Source organism: Arachis ipaensis, chromosome B06 (assembly GCF_000816755.2).
Source record: "Arachis ipaensis cultivar K30076 chromosome B06, Araip1.1, whole genome shotgun sequence".
Taxonomy (NCBI): Eukaryota; Viridiplantae; Streptophyta; class Magnoliopsida; order Fabales; family Fabaceae; genus Arachis; species Arachis ipaensis.
The window spans coordinates 15,477,790-15,501,574 of NC_029790.2; the positions used below are offsets into that span (position 1 = coordinate 15,477,790).

At 38.4% G+C, this 23,785-nt stretch overlaps 5 protein-coding genes across 12 annotated transcripts in view; 2 read left to right on the plus strand and 3 right to left on the minus strand.

Moving 5' to 3' along the window:
* LOC107646453 (mediator of RNA polymerase II transcription subunit 14) overlaps positions 1-21,868 on the minus strand; it is a 30,906-nt gene extending 9,038 nt beyond the window's left edge. Inside the window, exons 1-2 of the mRNA XM_016350636.2 lie at positions 21,856-21,868; positions 17,799-17,800 (exon numbers count right to left, since the gene is read on the minus strand). The gene's annotated coding sequence lies outside the window, so the exon portion shown is untranslated. The remainder of the gene's footprint in view (positions 1-17,798; positions 17,801-21,855) is intronic.
* Positions 9,048-11,165, minus strand: LOC107646452. The gene has a single exon (XM_016350635.1). It carries the CDS (start codon positions 11,163-11,165, stop codon positions 9,048-9,050), a length of 2,118 nt encoding a protein of 705 aa, XP_016206121.1.
* Positions 16,397-18,271, plus strand: LOC107645806 (pathogenesis-related protein PR-4). 2 transcript variants are annotated; one of them, XM_016349924.2, is made up of 2 exons: positions 16,397-16,724; positions 17,938-18,271. In XM_016349924.2, the coding sequence occupies exons 1-2, from the start codon at positions 16,468-16,470 to the stop codon at positions 18,116-18,118; spliced, it is 438 nt and encodes a 145-aa protein (XP_016205410.1). In that variant the 5' UTR covers positions 16,397-16,467; the 3' UTR covers positions 18,119-18,271. The 2 variants fall into 2 exon arrangements, with proteins under 2 accessions (XP_016205410.1, XP_016205412.1); XM_016349926.2 differs by having other exon boundaries at positions 16,403-16,733; positions 17,947-18,271.
* LOC107645802 (E3 ubiquitin protein ligase DRIP2) lies at positions 19,145-22,556 on the plus strand. 7 transcript variants are annotated; one of them, XM_021104096.1, is made up of 8 exons: positions 19,145-19,514; positions 19,596-19,695; positions 19,764-19,998; positions 20,139-20,569; positions 20,707-20,757; positions 21,196-21,239; positions 21,372-21,444; positions 22,062-22,539. In XM_021104096.1, exons 1-7 carry the CDS (start codon positions 19,406-19,408, stop codon positions 21,413-21,415), a joined length of 1,014 nt encoding a protein of 337 aa, XP_020959755.1. In that variant the 5' UTR covers positions 19,145-19,405; the 3' UTR covers positions 21,416-21,444; positions 22,062-22,539. The 7 variants fall into 7 exon arrangements, 6 of the variants coding, with proteins under 6 accessions (XP_020959755.1, XP_020959753.1, XP_016205407.1 ...); XM_021104094.1 differs by having other exon boundaries at positions 19,152-19,514; positions 20,139-20,623; XR_002348350.1 differs by lacking the exon at positions 22,062-22,539 and adding an exon at positions 21,018-21,099 and having other exon boundaries at positions 19,153-19,514; positions 20,139-20,623.
* The window catches only part of LOC107645801 (ankyrin-3), a 3,972-nt gene continuing 2,843 nt past the window's right edge, over positions 22,657-23,785 (minus strand). The window contains exons 10-13 of the mRNA XM_016349919.2: positions 23,513-23,614; positions 23,217-23,387; positions 23,032-23,111; positions 22,657-22,927 (exon numbers count right to left, since the gene is read on the minus strand). Of these exons, the coding sequence (XP_016205405.1) occupies positions 22,870-22,927; positions 23,032-23,111; positions 23,217-23,387; positions 23,513-23,614 (411 nt within the window). The 3' untranslated portion in view covers positions 22,657-22,869. The remainder of the gene's footprint in view (positions 22,928-23,031; positions 23,112-23,216; positions 23,388-23,512; positions 23,615-23,785) is intronic.

The following is a 23,785-nucleotide window of genomic DNA, read 5'->3' on the forward strand; positions in this document are numbered from 1 at the left end:
GAACGAGTTTTATTAATAAAATTTTTTTTAGGACCAATTTGAAAAACGAGTGATCTTTTAGGGACTAATTTGACCATTTAGTACTTTAAATATGAACTACAAGGGAATTTTTTGTTTTTGTTTTTTGTTTTTAAACTAATGCTACAAGAATTTTTTAGTCTCTCAAAAATCAAAATAGAATCTACGAAAAAAAAATTTTAAATTTTTCTTAAAGTTTAACATTGTTTGAGTTATAAAGAAGGTATTTTGGTTTTTTAAAATGAATTAAAAGTGTAATTAAGTTTTTTTTCTTAAATCAATTTTTAATTTTTAATTTCTAATACAATCAAACAAGATGAATTAATTTTATAATGACATTATTTTAGATTTATTTTTTAAAAAATTAACGGTAAAAAAGTTGTTATTCCGAGTTGTAATCTGAAATCATGATGGGTTTTGAATATGGACGTGAGATCCAAACACTTAAAGTTAAGGATTCTAACTTGTTTTTCGAGACGGTAGTTATTTTCGACTCGTGTGGGCGACACCATGTAGATTGAACTTGTTGTTATTGAGTCGACTTAGATGCAGTTTACCATTGAATCAATGAATTTTTGGTTCATGCAATACTCCTTAAGTTGTTGAAGCTCTTGAGAGAAGTTCTGCAAATACGGGAAGAGGACATCTGAAGTTGAGATTGGAACACAAAGTCAGATAGCAGCAGCAAAGTAGAAGCAGAATAAGAGGTAGCAGCGACAGCAAATAGCAATATGTTGAGTTCATCAATATTTATATATGGTCACTTTGAAACATGAGAGACAAAAGTGTTTAGGATCCTAGGATAAGCTATTCAACCAATCAGTTCATAATTTCTTATAAATATAAATCAAGCTAGAGCATTAATAGCTTCTTATATCAGATTATATTGTTCCAGTATGATTTTCAAATAAAAAAAAATATGGAATACATGAATTATCTTTTGCAATGATTTAGAATGCTTATAGTTAAAGAACCACACTCACTAATGATTTTGTGTTGCATAAAAACACACACAAAAAAAGAACAAAATTTAGTTGCACAAATGAACCAATTAACTTTCTTAGATTTAACTACTATAATAACAGCAAAAGAACTACGTTCGACATTATTATATGAGGCTCAAATACTTATCATTTAAACTTCTCTAACTACTTATGAACTGAAGAATCAAAGAACTAGGAAAGCACAAATGAACCAGAGAATAAACAACATAAACAAATAAGCACAAATGAATTTTGTTTAGATGAGAAGCCAAACCTTGCTGGTAACCTTGTTCTTTGGGAACTTGATGGTACCTGCGGTTCTCTCCTTTCATCGGTTCCCTTCTTTTTCAAATCGATAAAACTTCAATTTTCTAAAATAAATTGGAAAAGAGTAATAACAATTAAAAGCACAAATTTATTGTAATATTCAAAATAAATGATTAAATGATGATCGAAGATTTATTGAAAAAGTATGAGTTAGGGATTACAGATCGAGGATGGCATCTTCGTCCTTTTCGCCGGTTGTGACAACAACCCCCTCGAGCTTGACGATGGAAGGGAGCGGCCTTGAACAACAAACCATCTCCAATGCTCCGACGGAAGGCAGAGGCAGCGGAAGGAGCATCAACGGAGGGTTTGTGACGAATAGTGAGCGCTGAGGGAGTCACCGCCAGAGAGAGTCATCGCCGAATGAGGGTTTGGGGTTTAGGGTGGGAGCAGCGATGGTGGGAGTGCCAGAACAGGGAGCGCCGACAGAGGCATTGCAAGCGCCGGCGATGTTCTTTGGATTGCTGGGGTCGCGGAGTGCTGGGATTCTTTTGAAGAGTTTAGGGTTCTTTTGAAGGGCCTTTCTTTTTAGGGTGAATACAAAGGGTTCCAAGAGTTTATGGTTCGAAGGAGAAAGATAGAGTTTCGAAGAAGGTGTGCAATGTAATTAACTAATTATATCTTTTTTGAAACTTTTTTTGGCAACTTTTTTGCCACACTTTTGAAGCGTGCCAAAAGAATTGTAAGAAACGGCTAGGCTTTTTAAGCGTAGCCATAGAGAGAAACAGGCACGCTTTTAAAGCGTGGTCAAATCTGGAATCAATTGCCACTCTCATAAAAGCGTGGCCATAGATCCCTTTTGCTACGTTTTTTAAACGTAACAAGAAAAAACGTGGCTAAATCTCTAATCAATCGCCACCCTCATAAAAGCGTGGCCATTGATCATTTTTAGCCATACTTTTAAAGCGTGACAAAAAAAAAAGAGCGTAATCATAAACTTTTTTTTGTTTGTAGTGGATCTTCCTCACTCACTCTTTTATATCTCAATTCTTTTTTTTCTCTTTCTCTTCTTTATCTTCTCCTTTTCTCATTCTTTTCTCGTCTTTTGGTATTTTTTTTTTTCCTTTCTCTTTTGTATTTCTCTAAGTGTGGGTGCGAATGATGTGTAGGTGTGTGTGGTGAGTGAAAGTAATGAGAAGATTATGGGTGTATGATAAATGTGTGCGAAAGAAAAATTGAGAAAATTAATGCTGCTTGCTTTAGTGATGGTGATTTTAAGAAATAGATGTGATAAATTAACAAAAAATATTTTTGTTTGGAAACTAAAAAAATAATAATTTTAAAACAAAATTTAATATTAAGAATGATTTTGAATTAAAAAAAGGTTAAAGACAATTTTGATTTTCAACCACCTAAGGAATTAGAAAAATAAACGGTCTTAAAATTCAATTCTTTGCGATGAGGTGATAAATTTCAAAGAAGTTAAACTTCTTACGGTAGCCTTCGTCAGCTACCTTACATTTCTTTTACACTTCTTTTCATTAAGTTATTAGTTATACAATAAAACCATAGAATTCTTAAATGAAATGAAGGCAAAATGTTTTTAAGTAAATTATATTACGATCAAGCAACGAAAGTATGACATTTGGTATAATTTTATTGTTTGTCAACTTTAGTTTTTTATTGAACTTGATTTTGCCTGGGAAATAGATCGGCTTTAATTTCTCAGAATCGGCCGAGCTATGGGTTGCAAGGTTGAACATCCGTCTCTTAGAATCCGAGCTTCTTATCTTTGTTGTTTGTGTGAGAGCACGAGCAATATAAAGAGGGTGGAGTGTACCTGCAAAGGCACTCCAATGCTTAAGTCAGTATAGTGTTAAATTCAGAACTGTCCTTCAAAGAGATACTTTACCTTTCTTTTATAGATATTTCTTCGTCCGTTACATTCTGGGTGATCAATTGTCGGTTTCTGCGATGATTGGTTTTGTAACCGATTTTATCATACCGTTTGAGACGTCGGTTATGATAAGAGTATTGATGCCACCGAGTTATAGCTCATAAGATCCGAGCAGTAACGGAAAATGACGAGTTATGGTGACTGCCAATAACGGTCATGAGGCCGAGTTATAGCTCGTATTAATGGTGACCATATCACAGCCCCCAAGCATAGCCTGAGAAAAGTTTTTTAATGAAGCAGGTTGAGCTTTTGTGATGAGTTATAACTCGGTGAAATGGATTACTGAGTGAGCCCCCAGTTCAACGTACTTCATTAAATTAACTTTGTATTGTGCCACATGGGAAATCGTGCCCATTTTTTTTAGGAGAGAGAATGAGTGGTAGCTTCATTAATATTTTGATGGTTTCCAATGCTCCTTTCGCCATTTGATGTGATTGAGGCAGGGGTGATATTTGGAACGTTTTCGATTGTGATTAATTATTTCTACTGATTAGAATTTGGGCGTTTTGGTTTTCTGCTTCTATTTGAAGAATGAGCAAGAGAGGTATGGTTATGTCTGTGTTCTTGTGATTTCTTTCTTCCCTCGTCTCTTTGTATTTCTTGGTTGCATGTTTGTTTTACTGTTTATGATGGGATTTGAGAAGGAGAAGAAAGTTAAGATAGATTGGTCTTATGACTGGGTTGGGGATGATGTGAGGTCTCGGGTGTCGTTGTTCTGTGATGAGGCTGCGGTTAAGGAGGTGGATGTGAATAAGGTAGTGAGGCAGAATGCTGGAGTTGGGGTTGAGTTACTGCCATGTAGTGTTAATGATAGGGTTTATCAACGGGGTAGAGGCTTTGAGTTTTTCTATATGCACAGCTGTGTTCTTGAAGAGCTGAGAGTTAGGTTACCCTTTCTGATTTCGAATGTCAGGTTTTGAGACAGTTGAACTGTGCTCCGTCGCAGCTTCATCCAAATGGGTGGGCGTTCCTTCGTTCTTTTGAAATTCTAATGGAATTTCTGGAGGAGGTGCCGTCTGTGGACCTGTTCTTTTCGTTATTTCAAGCCAAGGGGATGTGGAAAGGTGGTTGGATAAATTTCAATAGCACCCTTGGATTTGGCATTTTCAGATTGCACAAATCTTCTTTCAAAGATTTTAAAGAGATGTATTTCAAGGTTAGAGGTCTAGAAAAAGATTTTCCTTTTTTCGTAGATGAGAATCTGGCTGAGAAGTTCCCATTGTATTGGTGCTCGGAATCTCAAAATATACTCGGACCTGAAGTTATCTCTCCGACAAATGTTTGTTTGATTGAGTTTCTTGTTGAAAATATTGGTCGGGGAGACCTAATTTCAATGTATGAGCTTCTGAAGTAGGAAGAGGATAAAGATGCTGTTGTAACATATTTGGGTGAGTTATAGGGTTGTTGCTAATGTGTTTATTTCTTTTCGTCATATATCTGATGTTATTTGTGTTTTGCAGGTGGTAAATATCCCGGTGTTTCAGCCGCGTCCCTTAGGACACGTTTCAAAAATAAGAATATGGAGAAGGAGGTATCATCTTCTAATGCTGAGAAGGTTGCTGGGACTGGCGAAGTTACTCAGCCTCGTCAAGGTCGGAGGAAGGTGATTGCGAAAAAGAGAAGGAAGTCCGACCTTGTTGAGTTGTCCGATGATTCTGATGAAAAGGAGTTAGGGGTTCCTCTGGAGGAAATACAAGCTTTTATGGGTAATAAAAAAAGGCTCCATGAAATTTCTGAACAGAGTGAGGCATTTTCTGTGTGGGGAAAAGAGTATTCTTATATGGCTGTGGTGGACGAGTATTGTCATTCGTCGGCTGATGTTTCTCTCGCAAAGGAGGTTGGGGACATGGCTATTGGGCAGTATATGCAGGTAATTGGTGACCGTGTTTGCTTTATTTCTGTTTTCTCTTTGGTAGTCTTATAAACTTTGCTTTATTGCTTTCTCTAGGTTGTTGGTCTGCGCCTTGCGAGTCTTGGGCGTAGCCAAGAGTTGAAGTATAAGAGAGTTGTTACAGAAAAAGGAGAGGTTTCTGTTTTGAAGGAAGAGTTGGTTAAGAGTAAAAGTGCTGCTGCCGAGCTTCAGGCGCGTTTAACTGAGACCGAGAAGTTATTGAAGGAGACTAAAGATAGTTATGCTAAGGATGTGGAGGATTTGAAGAAAAAGGAAAGTGATTTGGCGAGTATACAATCTCGTCTAATTGAGGTGACTGCCCAATTAAAGGAGTTGGAGAAGAAAAAGGTTGATGAAATTCTGGATTCTTTTGTTGAGGGATTTGAAAGGGCTTTGTTATAGGCGAAGTTTTTGGCGCCAGAGGCTGATCTGTCCGGGATGGACCCTGGGAAAGTCGTTCGTGATGGCAAGATGGTCGAAGATGATGGTGACGTTGAAGATCAGGCTGATAATGTGTAGTTTTTTATTTTGTTAGTTATTTTGTTTTATTCTGTAATGGATAGCTATTTGAACTTTGATGTTTGTTTTTTGGATATTGTTATGGATTTGAATGTGTTTGAATGGTAGTGTTTTTCGTTTAGGGAAAAGCTGTTTGTTGATTAATAGGAAATGATCATGAGGATATTTCATTTCGGTTTGAGAAAACTGCCGAGTAGTGGCAGGTTGCGCTTTTAGACGATTATTGTCATTTTCCGAGCTATATTGATAATTGGTAGTACATGATTGAATAGAATTAGGTGTTATTATGATAAATTTGTATTTATTTTGAATACAAATTTGCAGGTAGGCTAGCCTCGTTAAAACCTCTCCAAGCAAAACCCTTTGGGACAAAAACTTGGTAGTAGGAAAAAGAGTACTAGCCTGTCCCTGACTTTCAACTATAGAACTTCTTTAGGGAGGATACATTCCAGGTATTGGGTAGTAGTTTACCATCTATTGTTTCGAGTATGTATGCTCCATTACCGAGAACTTCTGATATTCGGTATGGACCGTCCCAATTTGCTGCGAGCTTTCCATGTGAGGTTGGTTTCCGAGCAGTTTCCATTTTACGAAGTACTAAGTCTCTTTGCATGAAGGATCTGCTTTTAACCGTTTTGTTGTATTGGCGAGCTACTGCTTGTTGTGCTGCGCGTTGCCTTAATGTTGCGATGTTTCTGACTTCTTCGATGGTATCGAGTTCGGTTCTCCGAACTTCTTCCTGGTTGCCGAGCTGTGTTCTGAATGAGCTTTGGGAGATTTCCAGTGGTATCATAGCCTCGGAGCCATATACAAGCCTGAACGGTGTTTCCTTTGTTGATGTTTGTTGGTGGTGTTGTATCCCCAAAGGACTTCAAGTATAAGCTCGGCCCAGAGCCCTTTGGCATCATCTAGCTTCTTTTTAAGTGCATGTAGGATGACCTTATTTGCGGCCTCAGCTAGTCCATTTGTTTGAGGATGTTCAACAAAAGCGAAATGTGTTTTATTTTGAGATTCTGCAAAAAAGATTGAAATTTCTGATCGGCGAACTGGCGACCATTGTCAGTTATGATATGTTGAGGTATGCCGAAATGGCAAATAATGTTTTTCCAAACGAATGAAATCATTTATTGGGATGTTATTTTTGCCAAAGGTTGGGCTTCCACCCATTTGGAGAAATAATCAATGCCGACAATGAGAAATTTTACCTGGCCCGGTGCCGTAGGGAACAGACCGAGTATATCTAAACCCCATCAGTTAAATGGCCAACTGATGTCTGATTGATGTAATTGCTCTGCGGGTATGTGTATCAGTGGTGCGTGTCTTTGGCAATCGTTACATGATCGGATTTTTTGTTGGCTGTCCTGGTTCAAAGTAGGCCAGAAGAAACCAGCTCGGAGGACCTTAGATGCTAAGCTCCGAGCACCTGTATGTGTGCCACAGATTCCTTCATGTGCCTCGGCTAATGCTATCTCAGCTTCCGATTTGTTAAGGCATTTGAGTAGAGGCCGAGTATAACCTCGTCGATACAGTGTCCCGTTGAATATTGTGAAGGAAGATGCTTGTCGTCGGAACTTTTTATGGTTCTCGACCCCTTCTGGTATAGCACCTGTTTGTAGATAGTGTATAAAGTCGTCTCTCCAGTCTTTTACCTGTGTAACACTTAACATATTTGTCAGAGTAACAGTGGGTGATGTTATGGTGAACTGTTGTAGTGTAGATAACTCGGACTGTGTACTGCCGAGTTTAGATAAGATGTCTGCCCTTTGATTTTGTTTGCGTGGTATATGTTCTATTTCAAATTTGGCAAATTTTGTTGATAATTTCTTTACTAATAGCAGATATTTAGCGAGGAGAGGATCTTTTACCTGAAAAAGGTCGTTTACCTGTTGTACCACTAATAAAGAATCACAATATACCTTGATCGTCGAGATTTGGAGATCTAGACAAAGTCGGAGTCCAGCGATTAATGCTTCATATTCGGATTGGTTGTTGCTGGCTTTGAAAGCTAAGCGTATTGAATGTTCCAATATGAATCCGTCCTCGGCCTCCAGACGGATTCCTGCTCTGCAGCCCCCATTATTTGAAGAGCCGTCTACATACAAAGTCCATTGTTTTGTATGATCTTCCTCTGATGGTATTGTGAGCTCAGCGATGAAATCTGCCAGGAATTGTGACTTGATTGGTCCTCTGGATTGGTATCTGATATCGAACTCAGATAATTCGACTGCCCATTTTATAAGTCTTCCTGCAATTTCTGGTTTGTGTAATACTTGTCTTAGTGGGTGATCGGTTCTGACATGTATAACGTGGCTCTAGAAGTAAGGTCGGAGACGGCGGGCCGAAAATATCAGTGCTAGTGCGAGCTTCTCTATCCGTGGATAATTGAGCTCGGCGTGCTGGAGAGTTTTACTGACGAAATATATCGGATGCTGAACTTTGTTTCTTTCTGTAACAAGGGCCGAACTTATCGCCCAATCAGTAACTGACAGATATAGAAATAAGTCTTCCCCTTGTAGGGGCTTTTGCAAAATCGGCGGTTGTGAGAGAGTTGTTTTTAGTTTTGAAAAGGCTTTCTCACAATCGTCGTTCCACTCGAATCTGTTTTTCTTTTTAATTGTTTGGAAAAAATGAATAAAAGTGGATGCTAGGCAAGGAACAAATCTGGAAAGTGCGGCAAGTCGTCCTGTGAGGCGCTGAACTTCTTTGACTGTTTTAGGGCTGGCCATGTCCAGCACTGCTCGACATTTGTCTGGATTTGCCTTTATTCCCCTGCATGTTAGTAAAAACCCTAAGAACTTACCCCCTTGAACGGCGAATGCACATTTCTCGGGGTTGAGGCGCATGTTGTATTGGCGAATCTGGCCGAAGATTTCTGTAAGGTCGCTGATGTGACTATGTCCGACTTTTGTTTTGGCGACCATGTCATCGACGTAGACTTCGATATTTCTGCCGATCTGTTTAGCGAACACTTTATCCATAAGGCGTTTGTAAGTTGCACCTGCGTTCTTTAATCCAAATGGCATAACTTTATAACAATAGTTACCGAAATCAGTGATAAAAGCCGTTTTATTTTGATCGGAGGGGTGCATGGGTATTTGATTATACCCTGAATACGCATCCATAAAACTTAAAGTAGCATAACCTGAGGCGTTATCTACTAAAGAGTCTATGGATGGTAGAGGGTAAGAATCCTTTGGGCATGCTTTGTTTAAATCAGTGAAGTCAACGCACATGCGCCACTTACCGTTTTGTTTTCTTACCATTACCACATTGGCTAACCAGGTAGTGAATCTGATTTCTTTGATAAATTCTGCGTTGATGAGCTTTTGGGTTTCTTCTAGTGACGCTTTCTTTTTCTCCTCTCTGAGTTTTCTTTTCTTCTGCTGGACCGATCGTACCGCCGAGTTTATTGCTAGTTTATGACTGATAATTTGGGGTCGATGCCGGGCATGTCTGAAGGTGTCCACGCAAAAAGGTCGGCTTGTTTTTGCAGGAAGGTTGTTATGGCCTGTAACTCAAATTTGTTGATTGATGTACCTACGTAAGTAAATTTGTTAGGGTCATTATTAAAATAGACTTTTTGTAGGTCGTCGGAAGGTTTTGGTCGTTCGAGAAAATCAGCTCTTGGGTCAAGGTCGGCTAGTGAATGGCCGTTTTGCTTGAGGTCGACATTGTTGACTTGTTGAGTTGAGCGGTTTTGGAATTTCATGCTGATGTTGTAACATTGTCGTGCCTCTTTATGATCCCCGTGGATTGTTACAACCTGATCGTCCTGCAGTGGAAACTTAACACAGAGATGAACTGTAGAAACAATGGCGCCGAACTTGTTCAAGAAAGGTCGGCCAAGAATAAGGTTATATGGACTGAAACAATCAACAACTAAATATTGAATATCATTAGTTTTTGAAAGAGGATGCTCACCCAGTGTGGTTTGTAACCACACTGATCCGAGTATTGGAACTCGTTCTCCTGAGAATCCGACCAAGTCTCCTCCTGTGGATTGTAGCATGTTGTCGCTGAGCTTCATTTTTTGAAATGTGGAGTAGAACAGAACATCGGCACTGCTCCTGGGATCCAAGAGTACTTTTTTTACTAACAGATCCCCTAGCTGAAGGGTGACTACCACAGGGTCGTCTAAATTTTGTATGCTGGAGTTGAAGTCGGCGTGTGTGAAAGTCACTTCTGGTTGTTGATGGGTGATTGTTGCGTCTTGCTGTGGTCCGTTTACCGAGCATATTGCTCGGAACGACCTTTTCCTTGCCGAATTCGAATATTCTCCACTAGCGTATCCTCCTGAAATACAATTGATTATACCTCGTGGTCTTTCATATTGTCTTGGAGATGCCTTCTCTTTTCCTCGGTTTTGTTCAGAGAGGTCGGTTGTTGTGGAGCTAGATCCGCGCTTTTGTATGTGACCCCCGATGTATTTGTCGAGGTGTCCTTGTCTTGCCAGTCGCTCTAAAAGGTCTTTGGCGACCACGCAGTCATCAGTATTGTGACCGTGTTTCTGGTGGAAGGCGCAATACTTCGACTTGTCAACGTTCTTGGCATCTTGGTAGGTACCGGCTTTTCTTGGTGACTTGATCAGTTTTGAATTCAAGATCTCTTTGATTATGTCTTCTCTCTTAGTGTTAAACTGCGTATAAGAATCAAATCGAGGTGTTAGTTTAAAACTCTTCTTAGGGGTTGAGCTCTTATCGTCTTCTCGGAAATGTGACTTGTCAGACTTCCGAGCTTGTCTGAGCTCCTCGATATCAATTTGTCCCTTTGCCTTCTCGCAAAATTCTGCTAGAGTCTTCGGCTTGGCTACTGCGATTGTCTCCTGGAACTTTCCGGGTCGAAGGCCGCTTTTAATTGCGTGTAGATGGACCTCGGGGTGGAGGTCTAGTATACTGATTGCGACCTTGGTGAAGCGGGTCATGTAGTCCTTTAAGCTTTCATTCGGTCCTTGCTTGATAGTATTCAAGTAATCGGAATCGTGCAAGTATATTGCGGATCCGGCAAAATGTTCTTCAAATAACTTCGCCAACTGCTGAAACCGTGAAATGGAACCTGCAGGCAAAGCACACAACCAATCAAGTGCAGGGCCGTCTAAATAATTCGGAAAACAACAACATAAAACTGTATCTGATGCACCATTGACGATCATTATTGATCGGAATTTCTTTAGAAACTTCTTCGGGTCTCCGAGTCCGTCATAAGGCGTGAGGGTCAGTGGCAGAGTGAACCTCTTCGGCAGTTCGAAGTTCATCACTTGTTCCGTGAAGGGACCTACAAGGTCGTCAGCCTCTTCTTTTTCATCTTCGGGTTGTTGCTCTTCGCCTCGAGCAGTCTCCGAGACATGAGAGGGTTGGGACTGATGTTCCTCGTTTTCTATCTGTTGACGATGAGCATCGTTGTGCTCAATCTGAGCATGGTTTAGTTCAGCGATCTGGGCAGCCATTATTTGGTTCTCGTCGGCCATTCGTTGATTGGCTTGCTGTAGCTCAGCTACCATTCGCATGAGTTCGGACAGTGGAGGAGGCGGCATGTCAGCCATGAATGCATATGGAGGTGATGGGACCAAAAGAAAAAATATGATCTTCTCGGCCCCACGGTGGGCGCCAATTGATCTTGCCTGGGAAATAGATCGGCTTTAATTCCTCAGAATCGGCCGAGCTATGTGTTGCAAAGTTGAACGTCCGTCTCTTAGAATCCGAGCTTCTTGTCTTTGTTGTTTGTGCGAGAGCACGAACAATACAAAGAGGGTGGAGTGTACCTGCAAAGGCACTCCAATGCTTAAGTCAGTATAGTGTTAAATTCAGAACTGTCCTTCAAAGAGATACTTTACCTTTCTTTTATAGATATTTCTTCGTCCGTTACATTCTGGGTGATCAATTGTCAGTTTCTGCGATGTTTGGTTTTGTAACCGATTTTATCATACCGTTTGAGACGGGGTTGAGTTACTGCCATGTAGTGTTAATGATAGGGTTTATCACCGGGGTAGAGGCTTTGAGTTTTTCTATATGCACAGCTGTGTTCTTGAAGAGCTGAGAGTTAGGTTACCCTTTACTGATTTCGAATGTCAGGTTTTGAGACAGTTGAACTGTGCTTCGTCGCAGCTTCATCCAAATGGGTGGGCGTTCCTTCGTTCTTTTGAAATTCTAATGGAATTTCTGGAGGAGGTGCCGTCTGTGGACCTGTTCTTTTCGTTATTTCAAGCCAAGGGGGTGTGGAAAGGTAGTTGGATAAATTTCAATAGCACCCCTGGATTTGGCATTTTCAGATTGTACAAATCTTCTTTCAAAGATTTTAAAGAGATGTATTTCAAGGTTAGAGGTCTGGAAAAAGATTTTCTTTTTTTCGTAGATGAGAATCTGGCTGAGAAGTTCCCATTGTATTGGTGCTCGGAACCTCAAAATATACTCGGACCTGAAATTATCTATTTCCCGTGGATGTGAATAACATCAGATATATGACGAAAAGAAATAAATAAATTAGCATATGAAAATTTGTATTCAAAATAAATACAAATTTATCATCAATAACACCTAATTCTATTCAATCATGTACTACCAATTATCAATATAGCAGGATAACAAAAAAACTTCCTAGTCCATTTGAATAATCCTACTACCAAAAAAACTTCCTACACTGATTGATCAATACTGATTGATCAATTGGAAGGTTTCTTTTTAATCCTACTACCAAGTTTTTGTCCCAAATGGTTTTGCTTGGAGAGGTTTTAACGAGGCTAGCCTACCTGCAAATTTGTATTCAAAATAAATACAAATTTATCATCAATAACACCTAATTCTATTCAATCATGTACTATCAATTATCAATATAGCTCGGAAAATGACAATAATCGTCTAAAATCGCAACCTGCCCCTACTCGGCAGTTTTCTCAAACCGAAATGAAATATCCTCATGATCATTTCCTATTAATCAACAAACAGCTTTTCCCTAAACGGAAAACACTACCATTCAAACACATTCAAATCCATAACAAACATCAAAGTTCAAATAGCTATCCATTACAGAATAAAACAAAATAACTAACAAAATAAAAAACTACACATTATCAGCCTGATCTTCAACGTCACCATCATCTTCGACCATCTTGCCATCACGAACGACTTTCCCAGGGTCCATCCCGGACAGATCAGCCTCTGGCGCCAAAAACTTCGCCTGTAACAAAGCCCTTTCAAACCCCTCAACAAAAGAATCCAGAATTTCATCAACCTTTTTCTTCTCCAACTCCTTTAATTGGGCAGTCACCTCAATTAGACGAGATTGTATACTCGCCAAATCACTTTCCTTTTTCTTCAAATCCTCCACATCCTTAGCATAACTATCTTTAGTCTCCTTCAATAACTTCTCGGTCTCAGTTAAACGCGCCTGAAGCTCGGCAGCAGCACTTTTACTCTTAACCAACTCTTCCTTCAAAACAGAAACCTCTCCTTTTTCTGTAGCAACTCTCTTATACTTCAACTCTTGGCTACGCCCAAGACTCGCAAGGCGCAGACCAACAACCTAGAGAAAGCAATAAAGCAAAGTTTATAAGACTACCAAAGAGAAAACAGAAATAAAGCAAACACGGTCACCAATTACCTGCATATACTGCCCAATAGCCATGTCCCCAACCTCCTTTGCGAGAGAAACATCAGCCGACGAATGACAATACTCGTCCACCACAGCCATATAAGAATACTCTTTTCCCCACACAGAAAATGCCTCACTTTGTTCAGAAATTTCATGGAGCCTTTTTTTATTACCCATAAAAGCTTGTATTTCCTCCAGAGGAACCCCTAACTCCTTTTCATCAGAATCATCGGACAACTCAACAAGGTCGGACTTCCTTCTCTTTTTCGCAATCACCTTCCTCCGACCTTGACGAGGCTGAGTAACTTCGCTAGTCCCAGCAACCTTCTCAGCATTAGAAGATGATACCTCCTTCTCCAGATTCTTATTTTTGAAACGTGTCCTAAGGGACGCGGCTGAAACACCGAGATATTTACCACCTGCAAAACACAAATAACATCAGATATATGACGAAAAGAAATAAACACATTAGCAACAACCCTATAACTCACCCAAATATGTTACAACAGCATCTTTATCCTCTTCCCACTTCAGAAGCTCATACATTGAAATCAGGTCTCCCTGACCAATATTTTCAACAAGAAACTCAATCAAACAAATATTTCTCTGAGAGATAACTTCAGGTCCGAGTATATTTTGAGGTTCCGAGCACCAATACAATGGGAACTTCTCAGCCAGATTCTCATCTACGAAAAAAGAAAAATCTTTTTCCAGACCTCTAACCTTGAAATAAATCTCTTTAACATCTTTGAAAGAAGATTTGTACAATCTGAAAATGCCAAATCCAGGAGTGCTATTGAAATTTATCCAACCACCTTTCCACACCCCCTTGGCTTGAAATAACGAAAAGAACAGGTCCACAGACGGCACCTCCTCCAGAAATTCCATTAGAATTTCAAAAGAACGAAGGAATGCCCACCCATTTGGATGAAGCTGCGACAGAGCACAGTTCAACTGTCTCAAAACCTGACATTCGAAATCAGTAAAGGGTAACCTAACTCTCAGCTCTTCAAGAACACAGCTGTGCATATAGAAAAACTCAAAGCCTCTACCCCGGTGATAAACCATATCATTAACACTACATGGCAGTAACTCAACCCCAACTCCAGCATTCTGCCTCACTACCTTATTCACATCCACCTCCTTAACCGCAGCCTCATTACAGAACAACGACACCCGAGACCTCACATCATCCCCAACCCAGTCATAAGACCAATCTATCTTAACTTTCTTCTCCTTCTCAAACTCCATCAGAAACAGTAAAACAAACATGCAACCAAGAAATACAAAGAGACGAGGGAAGAAAGAAATCACAAGAACACAGACATAACCATACCTCTCTTGCTCATTCTTCAAACAGAAGCAGAAAATCAAAACGCCCAAATTCCAATCAGTAGAAATAATTAATCACAATCGAAAACGTTCCAAATATCACCCTGCCTCAATCACATCAAACGGCGAAAGGAGCATTGGAAACCATCAAAATATTAATGAACTACCACTCATTCTCTCTCCTCAATAAAAAATGGGCACGATTTCCCACGTGGCACAATACAAAGTTAATTTAATGAAGTACGTTGAACTGGGGGCTCACTCAGTAATCCACTTTACCGAGTTATAACTCATCACAAAAGCTCAACCTGCTTCATTAAAAAACTTTCCTCAGGCTAAGCTTGGGGGCTGTGATATGGTCACCATTAATACGAGCTATAACTCGGCCTCATGACCGTTATTGGCAGTCACCATAACTCGTCATTTTTCGTTACTGCTCTGATCTTATGAGCTATAACTCGATGACATCAATACTCTTATCATAACCGACGTCTCAAACGGTATGACAAAATCGGTTACAAAACCAATCATCGCAGAAACCGACAATTGATCACCCAGAATGTAACGGACGAAGAAATATCTATAAAAGAAAGGTAAAGTATCTCTTTGAAGGACAGTTCTGAATTTAATTTAATATTAATTATTTTATTTTATTTTTTAAAAATCGATCAATTCAATTAATTTAGTCATTTTCGATTAAAAAAGATTAAGTTTGAACGAATATATATCGCATGTCATAATTTTATCGTTTAATCATATATAATATCTTGTCCAAAAATATTTTTACTCCATTTTGTTATAGCATCTACCTTAGCTTATATCATGTACAAATACTCACACTATCACGGCAAACGATTTGTGGACTTTTTTATATATATTACCCGTTAATAATAGATTGTTACTTCTAGCATTCTTCTCATTATAATAAATTTTACTCTCTTTTTTCATAATTATATCGATCAACTTAATTACTTAGTAAAACTCTTTTTATTATACATCATAATAGCATAGAAATTAATCTGAAAATAGTTATTTGTTTAGTAAACAATGTGAATAATGTATTGTAAAATTAACCTAATAAAAAAAAATAAAGAAGAGAAGTTACTGTATATTTAACTACATTGTTCACTAAATTTATTATATACTTATACTTTTTCAAAACAAACAAAAATAATAGTTAATCAGTAATGCTAGCAAAAAAAAAAATTAAAACTTATATTATTTATCATTTATTAATATTATTACGATAATTAATAAATAATAAATTCTAACTATTTCTTTTGTCTTCCTAGTATTAGAGATTACCATCATGCTTTCCAAAACGTACAAGTAGTTCTCTGAAATATGACTACTTCAAACCCATCCGCCATCAGAACACTCATTATAATGAAAACCGCCATTATTGCTTTTCTAGATTAACCTCATTGAATTTTTACTTGTTTCATCCTCGAAGACTCTGGAATTTTTTCTTTGATAAGATATGGGATCAGCAGAAGCCATGTGTGCAGCGTGCTGTCTACGAAGCTAGTAGACAACATCCTTAAACCCTTAGCTTCACGTAACTAAGGAAAAATACTCATAACGCGTTAATATTCGTCGTATAAAAATAATAGTTGAGAATCATTAACTAGTTTAACATATTTGATTGAACTATTTAATATATAATACATCCAGATCTAAATTATCATGAAGACATTTTCAAGAATGACTGCAGGTAGGACTGACGACTTTGAAATTTTTTTCCTTGTAATGATAAGATGTGAAGCTAGTAAAAGTCATGACATTCACGCATCATATACTTTTCAACAAGGGTAGGCATTTCCATAATTTCACGGTTAATTGAAGACTAATTAAGCAATAAGCAGTATAAATAGAAGCAGGCAAGTGTGTGTTAGAAGTAGTGAAGAGAGATTGAAATGAAAATGGCGAAGCTTGTTGTGTTGGTAGTGTGTGCAATTTGTGCTTTAGTGGGAGTAGTTTCAGGGCAGAGTGCTACGAATGTGAGAGCGACTTATAACCTATACTACCCGGAGCAGCATAACTGGGACTTGAATGCGGTTAGTGCGTACTGCGCCACCTGGGACGCCGGTAAGCCCCTCGCATGGCGCCAGAAATATGGCTGGACTGCTTTCTGTGGGCCTGTTGGGCCTACGGGCCAAGCAGCCTGTGGGAAGTGCTTGAACAGTGGCGGAGCTTAGTTCAGACAAGGGGGGGCCATGGCCCCCCCAAACTTTTTATAAAAAATTTAGTAGTACTTTTTCAGAAGATAAAAAATAGTTCAATTGACTTAAATACTTTACTATGACTTAAAGTATCTAATAAATTCAATAAACAACACTCTCTCTATCTTTAAGTTCAAATCCGAGTCATGAAGGCTTTTCCTTCCCCTACTAGTATAAATAACTCATGTACCTTTTATTTATGAAATTGAGTTGAAGTTGATTTTCGAATATGAAATAAGCTGTGTGTTTATTTTTCTCTAGACTCTTTGAGAGTAAGAGGTGCATCCTTGGCTTGGCCGACCAATGTGAGTTTATGGCTATTTTCACCATAGTGGGGTTACTAACCTCGCCAAGATTGGTGAATGTAAACTATGTCACCATAGTGGGGTTGTTAACCTCGCTAAGATTGGTATTCCAAGCGACGTTAACCTCGCCAAGATTGGTATCCCAAGCAACGTCCCGGCGTCAGTTTGGTATCAGAGCAAGGTCGGTCCTTGTGGCCTTCACCTTGCTTTAGTGGAATTTTATTTGATTTGTGGGTGTAGGTTTTTGGCATGGATTCGCCAATGAAATCTTTTTGGTGTGGATAGTAGAGTTAGTAGGTTAATTATATTAGTTAATTGTAATAAGGGAATACAAGTCCCATATTGTTTAAGATAGTGAATTTTGTGTTATGAATTAGTCCCACATCGTCCAAGTTATGAAGGCTTTTCCTTCTCCCACTAGTATAAATAACTCATGTACCTTTTATTTATGAAATAGAGTTGAAGTTGATTTTTGAATATGAAATAAGCTGTGTGCTTATTTTCCTCTAGGCTCTTTGAGAGTAAGAGGTGCATCCTTGGCTTGGCCAACTAAGATGGGTTTATGGCTATTTTCACCATAGTGGGGTTGCTAACCTCGCCAAGATTGGTGAATCTAAACTATGTCACCATAGTGGGGTTGTTAACCTCGCCAAGATTGGTGATCCAAGCGACGTCCTGGCGTCATTAACCTTAACTTTTTGGAACGAGATCTTGAAAAACGGCTTTAAATTTGGCAATATCACCCAAACCAGAGAGATGAGATTAGACGAGCTTATCTTAAATGGGGTTCATATTAAAAATATTTTGACAATTATTTTCTATCTGGCCCCCCCAAAATTTTGTTTCAAGTTCCGCCACTGTGCTTGAAGGTCACTAACACAAGAACGAATGCTCAACAAACGGTTAGGATCGTTGATCAGTGCAGCAATGGAGGGCTGGATTTGGACATCGGTGTTTTCCAGAAGCTGGATACGGATGGTAATGGGAATGCTCAGGGCCATCTCACGGTCAACTATGACTTTGTTGACTGTGGTGACTAAGCTTGCTTCTTTTTATCTTTTATATGCCCTTCTTATTAGTAACTAAATAAATGTACTCATCTTGATTATACCCTTTACCATTGTGCTGGTATGGTGTTTCGTTTACGAATTATGACTAAATAAAATAACAATGTGATATATGATTTGTAGACTTGTCTATAATTAGCCATAAACATTAAACACAATGGTATAATTATTAATGCAACTTTTTAATTATACGGTTTACAAATTTTAAAATGATTTTAATATTGACACACAAACAATATAAATAGTTTTACACCATCATTCAATTACATTTATGTATTTTAAATAATAAATTAAAAAAATTAACTTACAATTTTATATTTATGATTAAAAAATTCTATTAAAATATCCAAATGTTAGTTGATTCACGTAACTCGTCATGTAGGATTTTTTTTTTTTCTTTTTAAAAGGAACACTATGGTAATAATAAACTTATGGTGACTCAAATCTTTATCAACTTGTTATGGCGTTAGTAAGCGCATTACTCCGTGATGATTATGTTCATGCAAGCAGGACGCAAGAATTTTTAGAATTTTATTGAAATCGGGGAAGGATTCAATCAAATCCTATCTGCCAAGTGACCCTATCACTTTCTTGATATCTTGAAATTAAACAAAGGCGTGTGTTTAAACAAAGGTTTAGCCCATGCTGACGTGCTCCCAAGGGCACTGACTGTGGGCCTGTTGGTCCTCAAGAATATTTAATTTAGTGCAACAAATGCTTAAACTCGTAACATATGCTGCAGCCGAGGCTGCCTCGCAAATAGCTGCACCCGGGTTCAAGTCCTATAAGAGAAAAAATGAACCCTTAATGAATTCATGTAGTGTGTGTAAGTATGTTGTGTGGGTGTGTAATACATGAGTAATGCCTAAAATTAGAGACTGTCTAATCCAGTTGATCAAAAAAAAAAACTCGTAACATATGCTCGATCAGTCCAAAAACAAAAAAAACATTTCAAGGATGTGGTTTGCGGCTAGCTTAGCTTTGTGTGCCACCGTAATAAGTATCCTATAAACAGATTCGTTCGAATTAAACAAGTGTCTTCAGATTTGTAATAAATTAACTCTTACCGCCCGCCGCCGACCAAAAAAGAATATCTTGTAAATTGAGATTGATAACTTGGATTTAGATTTAAGTTAACAATAGGCGCATTTGAGTTGAGTTGGTGCAAAGTGAAGTGAAACGGTAAAACAGTAAAAGAAAGCGATCCAGAAACGAAGTGGTAGAGTGGGTTGGTGTGTTGGAAAGCAGATCCGCATTGAGATGGTTATGGCGAAGGTGAAGAGGCAGAAGCTGCAAGCATGCATCACGTGCCCACTCTGCCACAAACTCCTCCGAGACGCCACCACCATCTCCCTCTGCCTTCACACTTGTCGGTCTTTCTTCTTTCCTTCTATAACACCACCATTTACTTGTTCATATATTCTGAGAACTGAAATCAGTTCTGAACCAGTTTGCAGGAAGTGCATATATAAGAAGCTTTCAGATGACGAGATGGATTGTTGTCCAGTATGTTATGTTGATCTCGGATGCCTTCCACTCCAAAAACTCAGGTTCATTTAAATTCGTGTTTCTCTGCAATTTCTAGTTAAATTCCTTCTGTTCATAAGTAATCATGCAGGCCAGACCACAATTTGCAAGATATTAGGGCCAAAATATTCCCTTTTAGGCGAAGAAAAATCGATGCTCCCCAAGTTGTTCCTTCAATAACCTTGCCTGCAAAGAGGAAGGAAAGATCACTTTCATCATTGGTGGTTAATGCTCCCAAGGTTTCAAATCAGACTGGCTTCACAGGCAAGAGAACAAAATCTGGCACAAGAAAGGCAGCTGAAGAAACATATGGTGAACATAATCTGGTAATTGATTGTTGAAAATGAAAGTCATACATGTGACATGGACACTGGGACTGAACTTGTAACTTCATGGAATTCAATTCTTGATAGTTGTTACTGTTTTCCTGTGATACTGGCAATGCATGATCAGTACATTGTTGTAGGGTTCTTTTGTAGCTGATCCTTCTAAGAAGAGGCCCAATGAAGATACAGAAAACAGTATGGAACTTGCAGAAGGGAAGGGTGATCTCTGGACGCCCTTGAACTGTCTCGTTGAAGCTGCCAATCGAACAAAGTCCTCCAAATCAAACTCACAAGGGACTCCTCATGCCAAGTTAGAGTCTCCATCAACTGCTTATGGTGGACTAGACATGGTTGCAACCACAACCAAATCAGACCTACCTACTTCATTGAAGAGTGCATTTCACATGGTTAAAACTAAAATCAAGGATAATAGACATAAAAGGTTCGGAGCTGACAAGGAGGGACACACCCTGCATTCAGGATCTGCAGTGAAGCAAAAAAGGCCGCTGCGTCCTGTTCAGGAAAGAGCAGAAGCATCTGAGACATCTGCCTCAGATACAACAGGGAGCAGGTGTGATGGGAAAAACAGTCCTATTTGGTTTTCCTTAGTTGCTTCGGAAGACCAGTAAGTTAATTTGATATATGCATAAACCATGAGGTTTTTATTTTCTGTGGATCCTAATGAGTTGGATTGATGTTATGATTCAGGAAGGGAGATGTTCCTTTGCCACAGATTTCAGCATGTTATTTAAGAATAAAGTAATATTCTCAACTCATTACTTTTTTTTGCTTGTCCAATTCCCCTACCCTTAAAGTTTTTGCTTGAGTTTGCAATTTAGAAACTGTTACTTTGGAGTTTGGAGCATGAGTTAACATATTTTTCCTTTTTCTATGTGCCAAAATTCCTCTATATTTCAACAAAAATATACAAATATGTGGTTTTGTTTGTTCATTCATAATTTTGTAAACGGATTTTCAAAGCTGTTGGTGTAGTTGAAATTGCGCTTCAATTTTGCTAGGCCAAAAAAAAAAAAATTCAAACTTGCAGATTAAAAGCAACCTAAGAGGAAAACAAAAAGACTGCAACTGTATGAAAGATATGTATGTCTCTAATACATAACTCTATTCATCATGAATTACAGTTTGCGCACTCAACTTGTACATCTAAGTTGACATATTACGTTTATATTTTTACAGAACTTGGATAGTTATACACAAGCCTGCCTCATTGATCATATTTTGTATGTTCACCCACAATTTATGTTGTAGCAAGCAACTGTCTTTTCTATATCTATGTTTGGACAGCATAACAGGTTTTTTCCCCTTCACATTGGTCGTAAGCATATGATTCATTCCTTTTAATATTATTGCAGGGATGGTACTGTGCCTGTCTCATTTATACAAAAGTATCTTGTGAAGAAACTTAATCTAACAAATGAAGCAGAGGTGAGCTTATGATTTCTAATTTTGCTACTTGGTTATCTCTGAAAAATTGCTACAGGAGAGGCCAAATAATAAACTGGAATTACATGGATGATACCAAAATTTGCTGGATGTTAGAGATATAACTATTCACATTGTCTTCTCCTATTAGTTTAAGCTTTTGGAAGAAGTAGTACCATAATGTGGTATCAGAACTCTATATTCGAAAGGTCTAGAGTTCGATTCTTGGTGAATCCCAACAAAGAAAAAAAATAGCATAAAACAAATAAAAAGAGAAAATAAGTCCTATACAAAAAAATAAGCAAAGCCAAAAGAGGTTCTTGCTTGAGGGAGCATGTTAGAGATATAAACATTTAGGATTTGGATCCTCTAAAGTTTGAATTTCACTTTAGAGATTAAAGTGTAATCTTCTACCATTGAATAGTTTTTCTTTCATATTTATTATTGATCCCACCTATGAAATCAATGGTGAGAGATCACACTTTCCTCTCTAAAGTGAAATTCAAACTTTAGAGAATCCAAATCCAAACATTTATATTGTCTCCTTCTATTAGCTTAAATTTCTGAGAGAAATGACATCATGACATGAGTATCAGTAACATGGTATGTTTCTTGTGCAGGTGGAAATAATGTGCCGGGGTCAGCCTGTGTTGCCAAATTTGCAGCTGCATAACTTAGTAGACTTGTGGTTCTGCTCAGGGTCAACTACAAAGAAGATGCCGGCATCTGTGGGCTCCTCGGCTAAGGACTTTGTCATGGTTTTATCATATTGTCGAAAGGTCGTACCTCATTGAGATTATCATCCGCCCTACTACAATGTTGCCTTCCTTCTTTACATAGACATTCAACTACTTGATAAAAATATCTGATATATCCAAGCAAAGGAATATGTTCTTTGATTTCTGTTGAGCTCTTAATCCCTTTAGTTTGTTTCCCTCACAACCCGATAGCGTGTATCCTCCAATTTTGCACCTTATACTCTATTATGCTGTTACTTGAAGAGTGTACTCTATCCTATCCTCTTTTCTTTTGTTTATTTCTTTCCTTTTTTCCATATGACATGGTGTTATAGTGATACCGCAAAAATCAAAATTACGGCAAAACTGATTGGTTGGGTTAGTTTGTTTGTTTTCTTAAAACCCATAAACCCTTTGGGAAATTTTGCAAATCTTCTGGTCTTATGACTCAAATATTTCATTTAAGTAAACAAAAAAATGATGTCAAACAGAGCACCAAACAATCTCAAGAAATAAGTGAAATTAATGGCTAACTAACCGTACGAGAGTACACTCATTACAAGTGGAAAACACCACCTCTCTTTTTTCCCCTTAAATATTTGTTTATAGCAAATAGTATTACATGAATAATGCTGCTCTATATGCAATGTTGGTCTCTCTTCCCTCAACAAGGACATTGGTAAAGACCATATTATGAATTATTCTGAGCTTTTGTACCATGAAACTTCCTCCCAGCTTCGACAGCTTCCCTGTAAAAAATGACACATCGAGATACAATCATCCAAGATCAAAGTGAGTGAATAGTGATACGTATGAAGTATTTGTCTATAACTCTATGAAATAGTATGAAGACCTGAATGCATTTACTAGCTCCTTATTCTCAGGATCAAGCTTTACTCCCTCATAAAAAGCATTTGCAGCTTCATCAAACTTCTGCAACAAGTATAGCCAAGTTTAGTTTCTACAAATACATAGTAACTACGTTGACACATCCTGATGCTAATGTAAAAGGGAAAAAGGATTGATAGAAGGGCATGCCTGTAAAATTCTCAAAGCTGCTCCTTCCCTATAACAGGCTTTCGGCCAATCCGGTCTTAATATTCTGCACGCCTTTGCATCGGCTAAAGCATGCTCAGCTTGACCCAACTTAATCCAACAGAGACTTCTATTGGATAGCAAAGTACCCTCACTAGGGTCCAGATCAATTGCCTGTGAACCCATGGCAAAGAATAGAAGTTATTCAAAGGAACCCATCACTAGGTAAGTACACAACATTATGAAAGCACAGAAGAGGAAGAAATTCAAGAGTCAAATGAGAGAACAGGAGACTTTACTTGGGTATAAGAATCTATAGCCATGTTGTAGTCTTGCCTCCTAAAGGCCTCATCCCCTCTTGCTTTTGCTTCTGCTGCTCTCTTTTTGGCTTCAGGTGCCACCTGATAAGTTCACAACCGATTATGCAAGATGCAATGATAAATAAAAAGTCATTCATGTGCAGACCTAAAAACTTTCGCTAGAGAGATAGTTGACCATGTATTATAACAATGAATATTGCATTACCGATTATCTAAGAGAGTAAAATAGGGGGAAAGAGAGAAGAAGGGGGG

Bases quoted from the DNA above. Each gene is read 5' to 3' on its own strand.
- LOC107646452 (XM_016350635.1), bottom strand. From the start codon at position 11,165: ATGCCGCCTCCTCCACTGTCCGAACTCATGCGAATGGTAGCTGAGCTA.
- LOC107645806 (XM_016349924.2), top strand. From the start codon at position 16,468: ATGAAAATGGCGAAGCTTGTTGTGTTGGTAGTGTGTGCAATTTGTGCT. The intron at 16,725-17,937 runs GTGCTTGAACAG...AGTTCCGCCACT, and splicing joins GGCCAAGCAGCCTGTGGGAA to GTGCTTGAAGGTCACTAACA.
- LOC107645802 (XM_016349920.2), top strand. From the start codon at position 19,406: ATGGTTATGGCGAAGGTGAAGAGGCAGAAGCTGCAAGCATGCATCACG. The intron at 19,515-19,595 runs GTCGGTCTTTCT...GTTCTGAACCAG, and splicing joins CTCCCTCTGCCTTCACACTT to TTTGCAGGAAGTGCATATAT. The intron at 20,758-21,371 runs GTAATATTCTCA...ATATTATTGCAG, and splicing joins GCATGTTATTTAAGAATAAA to GGATGGTACTGTGCCTGTCT.